This window comes from Coffea arabica, chromosome 9e, assembly GCF_036785885.1.
Source record: "Coffea arabica cultivar ET-39 chromosome 9e, Coffea Arabica ET-39 HiFi, whole genome shotgun sequence".
NCBI classification, from domain to species: Eukaryota; Viridiplantae; Streptophyta; class Magnoliopsida; order Gentianales; family Rubiaceae; genus Coffea; species Coffea arabica.
This window is the reverse complement of record NC_092327.1, coordinates 12,483,375-12,497,587: the sequence shown is the minus strand read 5'-3', so window position 1 is coordinate 12,497,587 and position 14,213 is coordinate 12,483,375. Positions and strand designations below refer to the sequence as shown.

The 14,213-nt window shown below is 35.6% G+C and overlaps 1 protein-coding gene across 1 annotated transcript; it reads left to right on the top strand.

The window, feature by feature from the left end:
• The first annotated feature begins 1,694 nt into the window (after positions 1 to 1,694).
• Positions 1,695 to 3,027, top strand: LOC113709992 (pentatricopeptide repeat-containing protein At5g27460-like). Its single transcript, XM_072066411.1, has one exon. The coding sequence runs from the start codon at positions 2,227 to 2,229 to the stop codon at positions 2,923 to 2,925; it is 699 nt and encodes a 232-aa protein (XP_071922512.1). The 5' UTR covers positions 1,695 to 2,226; the 3' UTR covers positions 2,926 to 3,027.
• Positions 3,028 to 14,213: the final 11,186 nt, after the last annotated feature.

Here is a 14,213-nt window from a genome sequence, read left to right as displayed (position 1 = left end):
ATTTTTTAGAAAAAGGCCTTATTTGGCAAGAAGGCCTTGTTTGGTAAGCAAGTTTTTGGTTAAATTTGTTTGCTACAAGTTTTTTAACAATTTTAGTTATAGAAACCTCAAAAAACTTTTCAAAATTTTTAAATTATACACTTCAAAATATTCAAAAATTTACACATTTCAAAAATTCTTTCTACAACTTTTGTAATAAGTTACAGTAAAGTTTTAGACAAACATCCAAAAAACTCACTTGCCAAACGAGGCCCAAGTTTTTGGTCAAGTTTGTCTGTTACAAGTTTTTTGACAACTTTAACTACAGTAATCTTAAAAAACTTTTCAAAGTTTTTAAACTATATATTTCAAAATATCCAAAAATTTACACATTTCAAAAATTTTTTCTACAACTTTTACAGTAAGTTACAATAAAGTTTTAGACAAACACCAAAATACTAACTTGCCAAATGGGGTTTTTAATGTAGTGGTGTATGTAAAAAAATTTCATTGCAAATGGTTCATTTATACTCAGTGTTTTTTAGGTTGTATTTTGAATGTTTTTAGAATTTAAAATTTTTTAAATATTTTTATAAATTTGTTCCAAATTTTCTGTTATCCACCACGACTGTCACCTAGAACCGCAGCCACCCTCCTCTCTCCTCCTCTCTTTTTTCCCCTTTCTCTCTTCCTCCCTCTTCTCGGCCCTTTTTCCCCTAATCCTCTCATCTTCTCTCCTCTCCTCTTCCCCTCCCCCTCCTCCTCTCCCTTCCCTCGCCACCTCCTCTCTCGCTTCCCCAACAAGGGTGTGGCAGCTGCTAGTAGTGGTGGTTGATGGTTAATGGTGGTGGATGGTGGTGGTGTGTATAAAAAGAAAGAATTTTAAAAATTATTTTAATTTTTTAAGTGTATTTTTTAAGTTCTTTTTAAGGTATGTTACTGTAAATTTCACAAATAAAAATAGTTTATGGGAAAAATAGCATATTTAAATAGAACAATGATATTTTGATTGTGATATTAGTGGTTTTATCCTTCAAAATTTAAAATTTAATGTAAATTTAACATAAAACATAAGTAAAGGTAGGGATAGCATTGAAAAAAAAAATAAATCAAGAATTACTTTAACTTTGATAATAGAACAAACATTTTGGGGTGAAGGTGGGAGCAGATAAAAGCCACTGAGGGCCGAATGAACACTGATTCATCGTCTGCTGTGATTTGACATGCTTGGGAGGGTGTTTATGTCATTTTACAATGATTTTGGGTTGATATTGGTATTTTGGTCAGGCCAGCTTTCTCTCGATCGACTCACGGGGCTTCTACATCCATCATATCGCAGCCGTTTAATGTAATTGTTGGCAGGGGCCGTCTAACGAATCTCCATCATCTTTTCCTTTGCTTTTTGTTGCCATGGAGGAAAATTGCCACGTCATTTTTGGCATGCATCTCCTTTTCTTACATATATATAAAAACCTAAGCCTTCTTCTCCCACGTTGATCCACGTGGCTGCTTTTGGAGAGGAAGCCAATTGTAGTAGATCTCTTTCGTCAAAAATGCCCTCCAAATTTTAACTTCTAGGCTGAACAGTGAACTATTGTTAAGGGTCATACGTCTTTTACCATCTAATTACAACTTTGTCCTACCAGACATAACATCACCTCAAAACAGTAGATCACTGTTAAGGGTTATTTCCGGCATGTTGGGTCGAATTATCCTCCTATCCTTTTCATTGTTTCCCGTTTCTTCCACTGCTCCTCTTCTCTTCGGTGGAAAAAGAGCAGCAAACAAGTAGCTGAACAGCTTTTAGAGACAGTGGCCAAAAATGGGTTGTCTACCTGCTGGGTGTTCTTCCAAAACAAACAAAGAAAAGCATGAATTCAACTCTTCCGCCCACTTGGTCAACAATCTCATGCTTTCTCTCTCTTTCCCCTTACTTTCTCCTTCGTTTTGCTTTTCTGGTTTATAGACAAAGAAAAGTGCCAATTGAATTCCTCCAACATTTGGTCAACAATTTGAAGATTGTCTTCACCAAATTACGGCTGCTCATCGGATTTTGTGGTTTGTCCTCTTTTATTCCTTTTTATTCCCCAACCATTGTTTTCCTCTTGCTTCCTCTCTTTTTCTCTGTTTTCCGTTCTTTTGTTTCCCCCTCATTTTCTTTCTGGTTCAGACCAAGAACATTTTCTTTCTGGTTCAGACCAAGAAAAGTATCGCTTGAAAGAAAAGTACCTCGCTGTCATAGTGCAGATGAAACAAAATCGAATACCAAGAAATGTCCTATCGTACAACCTTTGGATGAATGCATGTGCAGAGCTGTCGGGTGTTGGATCAGCTGAGGAGGTTTACAAAGAAATGATACATGACAAAAATGTTGTGATGGGATGGAGCTCTTTATCTACTTTGGCAAATATTTACCAAAAATCAGGAGCAGTTAACCAGGCTTTTTGGGCACTGAGAGAGGCAGAAAATAAACTATCTAGCTGTAATCGCCTTGGTTATCTATTTTTGTCAACAATCTATACCTCTTTGAACAGGAAGGATGAAGTTGTGCGGCTCTGGAAAGCTAGCAAAGGGGTAAAGGGCAGAATCACATGTGCGAACTACATGTGCATCTTCTCATGTTTGATGAAACTTGGTGATATTAAAGAAGCTGAAAATATATTTCTTGAGTGGGAGTCACAGTGTAGGACAATTGATATTAGGGTGCCAAACATTGTTCTAGGCGCATACATGAGGAATGGCATGATGAAGAAAGCTGAATCATTATTTATCTATTCATTGAACAGAGGTGGATGTCGAAATTATAAAACTTGGGAGATATTCACAGAGGGATGGGTAAGGAGCAATGAAATGGATAAAGCTATAGATACAACGAGAAGATCCCTTTCTACGTTGGAATATCTGCCTCTCGTTCTATTATTTTCTTCTGTTTGCATCCTCATATAGCTCACTATACCTGAAGATATTCAGATTTGGTTCTTTCCTGTTAAAAACACATTTCAATATTTTTTACACAATACCTTGGGCATTTCCTGACAATTTCACTAAACTCCCTAAAAATTTAAAAAATTATACATACATCCCTTGTCATTTAAAATGACAATTTTACCCTTAAATATTTTAATGAAATTCCCTTATTTGGTATGCTTATACTTAGAATAAATTTTAAAATTATTTTTTCATTCTTTTTCCTTTTTATTTCTTTTTTAATTTTTCGCCAATAAAATTGTAAAACTACCCCTATTGCTTCTAGTTTCTATTGTAACAGAATGTCGAACTAGTGATTTTTTTGACGAGTTAATTTTATATGTAATACAATGTTTTTGCTGATCTTGTTTTCTATTTTTTGGCATCAAAATTAACAATAAATTTGAAAGAAATTGCCCAAAATTACTACCAAATTATGATAATCCCACTACCCCAAAAATTCATAAACTCTAAATGAATTATTTGAACATTTTCTTTTCTATTTTATAAATCTAAATTCATTATAAAGTATCATCAAAAGTATCCTATCATAGTAATAAAATTATTATTATAGTTATTTATCAAATAGTAGATATGGATATGAAAAATTTGGCACCTTTTCCTTATAATTATACTACATAATCTTATAATTGTATAGGAAAATAAATTAAAACTCATTACACAAAAGAATTTTTGGGTATTCATTTAAAAAATTGACCAAGTCAATATTATTTTAAGATTTTGTTACTAAAACTATCAAATCAAGGGAGGTAAGTGTAATTTTTTAAATTTGAGGGGAGTTCAGTGAAATTATCAGAAACCTCAGGGGAGGTTTCTAAAATTATCTCTAACTTTTAAGACGAAACCTTTGAACTTTTTCATCGGTCTGGACTAAAGTTGCTCTGCTCACTTTGTTTGGCGCTTCTCCTCCGCTATGCAAATTTAATAGGAATAATTCCAGAAACATTCCTTATAGTTTTTGATAATTTCGCTTAATACCTTTAAAGTTTTAAAATTACATATATCTCTCTTAAATTTATTATTTTGGTAATAAAAATTATTTAATGGACAAAATTTTGAATAAATAACCCAAAATACGATCACGAAATTATAAAGTTCACTTACTTTCTCATAGAATTCTGAAAATAATTGAAACATGCAAAAAATCACAAACTCACTTTCACCCTTATCTCTACTACTATAAACCTACCTTAATCTCACCTCCCAAATTAGTATTACTATTTCCATGACCACCGCCACCATCAGTCCCCAAATTCTAAAACCTCAATCTAAAAAAAGGAAAACCCCCATTAAATTAAAAAAAATTATCAATTGCATTAATATAACATTCTATCCCTCAAATGTTGGAGTACGAACACCAGTTCCATTCTTCTTAAACCTTCACTTCACTTCTTCTTCCATTCATCTCTAGATTCTCCAAACAAAGCTAAAGTTAATTTGTAATATATTGAAATTGTGTTTAGGACATAATTGTTTATCCACAAGTGCATCTTGTTTTCGTTTTTATTAATGTCTAATTGTGTGAAATGCATCCATGTGTACAATATTAGGAGCACATTATTTAATTGCATGAAAAAGATTAATAAATTAAGGTTATTATGGTCAGTTTACAGAGTTAAGGAAGATAATTATAATATTGAAAACCTAAGGGCATTGGGTGAAATTTTTAGAAACCTCAAGGAAGGTTTTTGAAATTATCCCAATTTAATATTGCTCATTTTGAGTATGCTCTCCTTTTTTGGCGTTTAGTTTATAGTTTTTGACATAACTTGGCTAGCATTCTTCATTTGTATGAATTATGTTTGGTCTTGGCTTATTAACTATTACTTCTCACAATTTGTATTCTTCCCTCTCATTTCTCATGTTTTAAATGATTTTTGCTGCCATGTATTGTGTATACTCTATTTTTGCAGCATAGAATATTAAATTTTGGTGCTTTTGATTGGTCCTACGTTTTGAGTTGACTGAGTGTTGTTTCAGTGTGTTTATTTCTGTTCTGGTTGCATGTTGATCTCCCTGCATCAGCTGATATTTATGTGTTCCAGCAGGCAGTTCATTTTATCATTTCGTGCCTTGTATAGATTCAAACTTCATTTCATGTGCATGTCTTACATTTCGTTTCATTCTCTTTAATTCCTTTGTTCAAGCTTTTCAGTATTTGGTTCTCGCGTCATCAATCAAAACTCGTTTAGTTCTTATATCCAACCACGTAATGCCAATTCTTAATCATTTTGGCTAAACGAATTTCACTTGTGGCAAGATAACTTCACCTATAATCTAAAGCAGGATTAGAAGCTAAACATTGAAGAAATGAATTAATGCGAAAAAATGACATCATTTATGTACGCTTGAGCAGCTTCTCTTATCGAGGAAAACAACATCCCCACAAGATCCTTAGGAACACTGCTGTCCTTCTTGTGTATAATATAGATTAGGAATGACACCCCTATATGTATGCAAATCTAAAAGGAAAAATTTTGGAAGAAAAAATTAATTTTTTTAGTAGATATTTTGTAGATACCCAACTACCTATCTTTTTGTAAAATCACAGACTAGGAAAGTGCATTCTTCACTACATCAGTGTAGACATTCTATTAGATGGTACCATAAGATTGTTAAATGCACCTACCTTTATTAAGCAATCCCAATTGCTTCATCCTTAACTGACCCTACTCTAGAATCCTTCTAAATTTCCCCTCACCACTACCACATTTTCAAGAAATCACACATTCTAGGCACCAATTCAGAAAAGCTCATGCATGGCGTGAGCCAAAAAACTAGTTCTATTATAAAGGATGTGTCGCGCCCCATTTTTTAAAAATAAATAATGATAAATAACGAGTTTAGAAAAATGGCTTTTGATTCAATTTTTGATTGAAAAATGAATTTTTGGTTTAGAAGAAAATGAAAAACATGGGTCTAAATGGGACTTGAAAATGCGACGATTTGACCCAAAATATAGTTTAAAAAGGGTTTTTTTTTTAATGGAAAATGGAGTCGCCACTTGGTATCGAGTTGAGGTGTACCAAGTCACCTAAAAATGAATTTTAAAGGAAAAAGTAGAAAACCCTTTTTAAACGACTCCAAGTCTACGAAAATCAGAGAAAAAGATTTGGAAGTCACATTTGAAGAAAGGGAAGGCAAGGATAAGAATCCAAGGCACCCTTTCAACCTAGCCAAGGCTAGTTGCGCGATTTAGTCAAAGATTTTCTTATTTTAACCTAAAGATTTATCACATTTGGATGTACTATATGAATGCAAACCCTAGACCTAAGAGGGTATCGGGGGTCGAAATTTCTCTTCAAAGCTCAATTGATGCCAATCACATTAATTGTGATGCCCAATGTGGACTCTTCGAAGAAGTCACGAATAATGCAGAACTATGAGACTCTAAAATAATTATACAAATATACATGTCTTAAAGGAGTGCATCATGTCGGGTACGGGGGACTAATGTTCGTGACTCAATTTTTCCTTTAATAGAGGGAATACGAGCGTGCTAAGGTTAGAAAGTCAAACTCGTCCATATCCCATATTCAAGGGGTATTCGCTAATCTAATCAAGCAAATGCACTACCCTATTCTAATTCTCAAATGAAATGCAAATCTAATGTTATGTATAGCGCATAGGGGGAAGGAATATACATATAAGGGGAATGCCATGCAAAAATGATAAAAAAACCCTAAAAGTAGAAAAACATGCATGAGATGAAGTGATTTTATCACACAATCATGATCTAACGTTCGAAAGGCTCCTAAGGGTCTAGCGTTGGACTATCCCTTATTTCTATTTTCTCGCTAGCGTTGGACTAGTGAGAAATCGGACAAGGGAACCACAACTAGCGTTGGACTAGTGTAGTATTGAGAAATTGATCACAACTAGCGTTGGACTAGTGTGATAACGTCACACATTAATCATAACTAACTAATCATGTGAAATATAATAAAAGCATGTAAACACATAATATCACATAGACACATAACAAATAAGCATGATATCTAGATGCAAGACCCTAAGAAAGCGGTAACACATAGCACATAAGCATGCAAATCACACAAGCGAAAAGAAAGCGAATAATACCCTAGCTATTACATTCGGGGGAAGCCTACTACAATCTAAGAGGGGAAGGAATAAATAAATAAAATAATAACCTAGCTATTACAACTTTGGCATTCAAGTGCCTTCCAAATAATTAAAACTGAATTAAAATAAATATACAAAACTAAAAAAAACAAATGAAGCGAATAAATAAATAAATGAAATGAAAACATTCAAGGGACAAGCATTTAAACACGTAAAGTCACATAAGGCACACAGGGTCAAATAGAGTCAAGAATAAGGGTTAGAGTGTACCTCCCTTGAGTTGGGGCTCTAATGGAGTGAACTTACTTATTTACCCTCCAAAAAACGAAGAAGGGGGTCAAGGCATCACTTTAATTAACAAGTAATCATAAAAAATAAAAAATAAAAATAAACATGAAATTGAATCAATTAAATCATGTAAGCAACCCACATTTAAGAAGTCAAAAGAAGAAAGGATTAGATTGCAAACATTAACAAAGTTTTGGGGTCAAAATTAAAGAAAAATAGGGTTTAGGGACCTATTTGCAATTGAATTAAGGACCTAATCGAAAGAAATTGAAAGCTTTTAGGGCCACAGTGAAAATACCCGAAAGTTAGGGGACTGAAATGAAATCGCGTCATCAGGCCTCTTGACTTAATAGGCCATTGAGTCCCCTTCTTATTTGTTTGGGCCAACAACTCTCCTAGCCCAACCGAAGCCCAAGCAAAACAAACGGGCTAGCCTATCTTAAGTCCCGGCAAAAATCCAACTAAAAAATATATGGGCTTTATCCCTTAGCCCATGCCAACAACCCAGAAAAAAATAAGTCATTAATCCGCTTGTCAAGCCCAAACAATAGACCTAATTTTATTTTGGGAAACCCAACAAGATAAGAACCCAACTAAAACTTGCTAACCTCTGATTATGCATCAAATCCCACCATTAATCTATCCCAAAATCACATAAAATATGCAAACAAAGGATTAAGCTTAAAAGGGCGAACTTAGTTCGATTTTTCCAGATTTTGAGCCACAATGGAATTAGACAGAAATTGAGGGATTAAATTGCAATTTTTCAGAAATTTATGCTTCATGCTTCGCAGAAGCTTCCTTCTTCGATGCAAATGAGAAGGAAAAGTTTCTGCAACTTTTGATGCTTCACCAATCCGGCAAAATTACACGGCAAAAACGCACCACCATCATCCAATACAAAAGACAGCAAAAAAGAGAAAATTGAACCCAAAATTTATTCACTTCTTTTCCCTTTCCCAACTAACGAACGTGCGGATTCAAAGCTAGCCAGATTTCCTTTTGAACGCATAGGAAAAAAAAGATAAAACCTCCTCTTTTGGTTCAAAATTTCCATTCGGGCATTTTATCAAACACCACATGGGCATGGAGAAAAATCTGCAATTTTTGTCTAATTGAATCTACAACCAACTCAAAATTTACCAGGAACGAATATTCCAGTTCACTCAACCCACAAAACATGAATGTTCTAAAAATCTTAAACGATTGACATGAAAATTTTGCCATAGCAGCCCGCGGTAGACATGTTTTTTGAAAGAGTAATGAAATGCAAAGGAACAAGGCAACTTACAGTGATTCGCAGGCGATGGTGGATTCAGGGGAGGTGATGGCGGCTTCCCGCGAGCGGCGGCGGCTTCGGAAAATTCTGGAGCTGGCAAGATTCAGCTCGTCCGCACCACTTTTGCAATCTTTTCTGGCTTCTTCCCCTCTGATTTTCCTTCTTTTTTGTTTACTTTTTGACTCCCTCTCTCTCGTTTGATTCATCCGAAAACTCCCCAATTTTCTGTTTTCTTGCTCCTGTTTTTCTTCCCCTCGTCGAAGCCTCCCCTTTTTGTTTTTGCTTTTCCTTCCTCTCCGTTTTCCCTTACTCTGTTTTCCTTTCCAGCCCTCAGTCCTCAGTTCTTCTTCTTCCTCTGCTTTTCTTATTTTTTTTCTTTCCTTTGCTCCCCAGACGAAACTCGCTCCTTTCTTCTCAACCTAGCCGCCAATCCTTTTTCTCTTCAATCCATCCCCTTTCCTTGTCCTCGTCCGTTCGCCTCTATTTCTTTCTTTTCTTCTGTTTTTTCTAGCCTCAGACGAAGCTCTCCTCTCTCATTGTTCCCCCCCTTTTTTTTCCCAAGCTCTCCGACCTCCCCTCTGTCGGCTATTCATTTCCTTTCTTGTCATTTCTTTTTTTTCCTTTTAAATCTTGGGCCTCCAAGTGTCTACCATTTAACCCTTTAGGTGCCTTGTTGTCTAATATCCAAAGGGACACTTGTCCCCATGCATACCCCCTCCACTTGTCATTTTTTACTTTTTCTTCTTTTTTTCCTTTGGTTTTTCTGAAAATTTAGTATGAAGACAAAAAATACAATAAAATAAAAATAAGAAAATAAAATAAACTAGAACAAAATAAAATAAAATAAAAACCCTAGAATTGAAACAAATAAAGCTATTAAATTAATTAAACAAATAAAGTTAAAAAATCAAAAATTTGGTGTCTACAGTTTGCCCCTCTTTGTCTGAGTTTCGAAGAAATTTGAGATAAAGACGTAGACACCAAATACTTACCTGTGTCATTCGGCTGCCACTTATTCGAACGACTGCCGTTTTTGAAATGAGGACTGACCTCTTTAACAAAACTTTCAAAAATGGGACTGACCCAGATGAGAAATTTAAAACGGGACTGACCCGAACAAGAAATTTAAAACGGGACTGACCCAAACAGAAATTTAAACGGGACTGACCCGAACAGAAAATTTAAAACGGGACTGACCCGAACAAAATTTAAAATCATGGGACTGACCCGAACGAAATTTAAATCATGGGACTGACCCGAACGAAATTTAAATCATGGGACTGACCCGAACGAAATTTAAATCATAGGACTGACCCGAATAAAATTTAAATCATGGGATTGACCCGAACAAAATTTAAATCATGGGACTGACCCGAACAAAATTTAAATCATGGGACTGACCCGAACACAAATTAAATCATGGGACTGACCCGAATAAAATTTAAATCATGGGATTGATCCGAACAAAAATTTGAAATCATGGGACTGACCCGAACAAATTTGAAATCATGGGACTGATCCAAACAAAATTTAAAATCATGAGACTGACCCGAATAAAAATTTAAATCATGGGACTGACCCGAATAAAATTTAAAATGTGGGACTGACCCGAACAAAAATTTAAAATCATGGGACTGATCCGAACAAAAATTTAATCATGGAACGCACACTAGTGGGACTGACCCACGTTTAGTGACAGTGTAAATTAAATGCTCACTAGTGAGACTGACCCAACGGCTAGTGGCGGTGCAAAAGAAATGCTCATTAGTGGAACTGACCCAACGGCTAGTGGCGGTGCAAATGAAATGCTCACTAGTGGGACTGACCCAACGGCTAGTAGCGGTGCAAAAGAAATGCTCACTAGTGAGACTGACCCAACGGCTAGTGGCAGTGTAAAAGAAATGCTCACTAGTGGGACTGACCCGACGGCTAGTGGCGGTGCAAAATGAAATGCTCACTAGTGTGACTGACTCAACGGCTAGTGGCGGTAAAGAAATGCTGGTATGTATGAAGAAATTGTATAAGACTTGCTTGAAAAATTATCCAAAGATTTGCCCCAATGTGATGCATTGGTTAGTGGGATTAAACCCTAGCCTGCCTTAGTTGGTGGTACAAAATCCAAGCTCAACGTGACGTTTGTGATGTTGGTGGCACGAAATCCAGGCTCAACGGGATGTTGGCGGCACAAAATTCAGGCCCAACGTGATCTTTGTGATGTTGGCGGCACAAAATCCAGACCCAACGGGATGTTGGTGAAGCAAAGTCCAGGCCCAACGGGATTTTTGTTAATGTCAGTGGGATAAGATCCAATCCCCAGCATGGGCCCTTCTTTTTTTCTTCTTCCTTTTCTTTTCCGGCATCGGCCTTCCACCTCAATTGATGTTTCTTCATCGTTTTAAGCCATGAATACCTGCACAGGGGGGTTTACCAAAGTACAACATGCACTTAAATTGATGCACTTACTACTCATGAAAAGAGCAGCGTGATTGATTCGAAAATATATTATTTGACTCTTGGACGAAATTTCCAGATGTATTAAAAATTTTGCCCCAGTGTGGGCTTATTTTGCAAAATCTCTCAAATGAAAATTTGCCCTAGTGTGGACCCATTTAATTGCAAAAATTTATTTGGATGACTATCCATTTATTTAAACAAAGTAAGAAACTATGTTTCTTAACAGAAGATTTCATGATGAATTTCTCGAAATAATACCAAATTACAGAAGATTTCTTCCTCATCTTAGCATCGATGCTTAGAGTAATGGGTCACCACTTCTTGTTAACTCGTCTTTCAGGACCAATCAAGTGATCTTATTTCTGATTTTGAGGTGGTTAAGGAAAATGAGAAGTCAAGATTTTGTCTTGTTCTTGTGCCCAAAATTGTATGTAATCTATTCAACATCACATCTTAGTGAAAGCAAATAGTTTGTCACCCTTATTTCTTAAGAAAACTTAGTCAACACATAAGCTTTGTAAGCTTGCAACAGAGGGGTAGAAACGACACCAAAACATGCGGAAACAGGTTATAACCTTACGATCATGAGTGACAGGTAGATTTCTTAGGAGCGTAACCCTTGCTTTGAGTTGTCATGAGGGATAAGTCAGCGATGGACTTTATGAGCTTGTAATGTGGCTGGAAAATGATAGTTAAAAAAAAAATTTCGAGAGTATTGCACCGAAGATCGCATTTTTCTCAAAATTGCTCTCATTTCGTACTCAAAGATCTCGGACTTTGTTTGCATTTTTCTCATCATTCACCAGGGACTTCAGCGTCAAATTTTTTTTCGCTTTTTTTTTTTTGCTTTGCTTTTGGCTTCTTTTTCCTTTTCCTCGACCTGTTGGGTTTTCACATGGTGAGTAGTGTCAACCCCATACCCAAGCAATTCAGAAATACAAGCTAAAATTTTCTGGCATCAGAAATTTTCTTGACAGGGCCATTGCAAAGAACAGAAGTCAGGACTTTCGGTTTTTGTAATGGGGTCTGGTGGGGTGTTTAGAAAAGTTAAGGCTTGAAGGCAGATTTCAAAAGTGGTTTAAGTAATCTGAGATTGCATTGTTGTGCCAACCCTATTTTAGGGTTAAATCAAAACTTGCCCCAGTTCATTCTCCATTGAGGCTTTTTCCTTCTTTTTTCTTTCATTTCATTTCTTTTCTTTCTTCTCTTTTCTGGCATTCGGTCGTTTCATTCACCGAGGTTTTCTTTTCTTTCATTTTCTTTTCTTTCGGCCTTCCTTCAAAAATTAAATTTGCCCCAGTTTGGGGTTTTTTTTTCCTTCTTTTCCAAAACTCAATTTACCCCAATGTGGGGTTTGCGATTCTCAGGGGTTGCCAAACGAAATAGTTTATTCTGAAGGTTCAAAAGGGATAACTAGGGATAGAATGCTTGATTGGAAAGGAAGACGGCCTGACTTTCGCTCCATTCCTCACATTGACCCTGAAAGGAAACTTTTATTAATGCGAAACTTCTTGCATGTATCTGAATTAATTGACTGAGGAAGACTCTTGTTCATCCATATCTATGAAACATAAGTGATCCGTCGGACAAAACTCGTCCTTTTTCTCTTTTCTTTTCAAAATTGAAACCCAGGTAGAATCAAATTTCCCCAATTTGCGGTTTCCTCTTCTTTTTTTTTTCTTTGCAAAATTCCCCAATGTGGGGTGCGATCATAAGTGCATTCGAAAAGAACCACCTATTTTGGCTCAAATGAGGATGCAATGGGTAATTAGTGTTTAGGTTTGTAGAAACGATGACCAAAGCATCATTCTTTACGCCTCATGACAACCAAAGTAAAGAATAGCTCATTGAGAACCCATTCCCTTTTGAAAATTTTCCCAATGTAGGGTAGTGATCATTAAGGCCCTTATTTGAAACGAAATTATTCTTTTAAGATTCAAATGGGAGAGCAAATGATAAAGTCTGTATAGATAGAGAAACGAAAGCCTAAAATATCATTCCAAATTTTCAAAACAAAGAAGAAGTGATGTACATTTTTGCTTTCACTTAGATGTGAATTGAATCTGGTTAAATCAGTGGGCATTTTTCCAAGCAAAGATTGTCCTAATTTTGCAATTTGTTAATCAATGTGACTGATTTTTGGGGGTCCATAGAAGTGGGCAAAATAAGGATTGTACAGTGAAGGGGAAAAAGGTATTGCATTGGATTTTTTGAGACAGACCAATCAGTTTGAGTGACCTCTTTTAATCTCGAACACTCTTATTGGATAGCTCAGATCACCAATCTAGTGTGAATTTTCAGGCAAGAGGTTGAAAAATCTCAATTTGAACTTATTTCTTAAAATTCATCATGAAATCTCTTAATGAGCTCAATAAAGAATGAAATGTACATGAGTATATACAAAACAAATAATTGTCTGAATAAAAGCTTCATTATTGCCAATGTTTGAAAAATTTTAAAAGCAATACATATGAGAAAAATTCTAAAGAACTCCTTTGCACATGTATACACACTTTTCTCTCTTAATAGCCCCCTTTTTCCTTTGAGCAATGAAACCTCTTAAATGTTTTACACGAGCGCTTTCAGATGAATTTCCAAATTTACATTGTAGGGCCTGCCCAAAAATCAAGTAATATTTGTAATTTTCAGGATTCATTAGACAAAATCGTTATCAAATATAGAAAGAATATTTTTACTTCATTGAAATCCCTTTTATAAATGCAGGGGAGGGGGAAAAATAAAAGAACAAAATACCCAGAGTTAGTAAGTAAAATTATAAAATCGGTATGCATGTCCTATGGGGGAGCCCTTTTTATGCCAAGGGTAGGCCTAGCATGAAAAATGTAATCCTCCAGGGCAGGCACTATACAATACCTGATGGATCCAATCAATTTATTGAGTGAAAAATAATTTGAAAAATTTGATCAATTGGAGTGACGAGAGACATTTGTCAAAATGAGGACAACGTCCGAATGGATTGATCACTTTGATCGATACAAGAATTTGCAAAAATGGACCGGTTTGACCTTGACGAACTTCCTATCAGAGAGATTGAAATTCGTTGACAAATTTTCTCAGTGAAGCATGGGTCAAAACACCAACAGACCAAATGGTTGGATGCAATGGATGGTTTTCTCAAAAT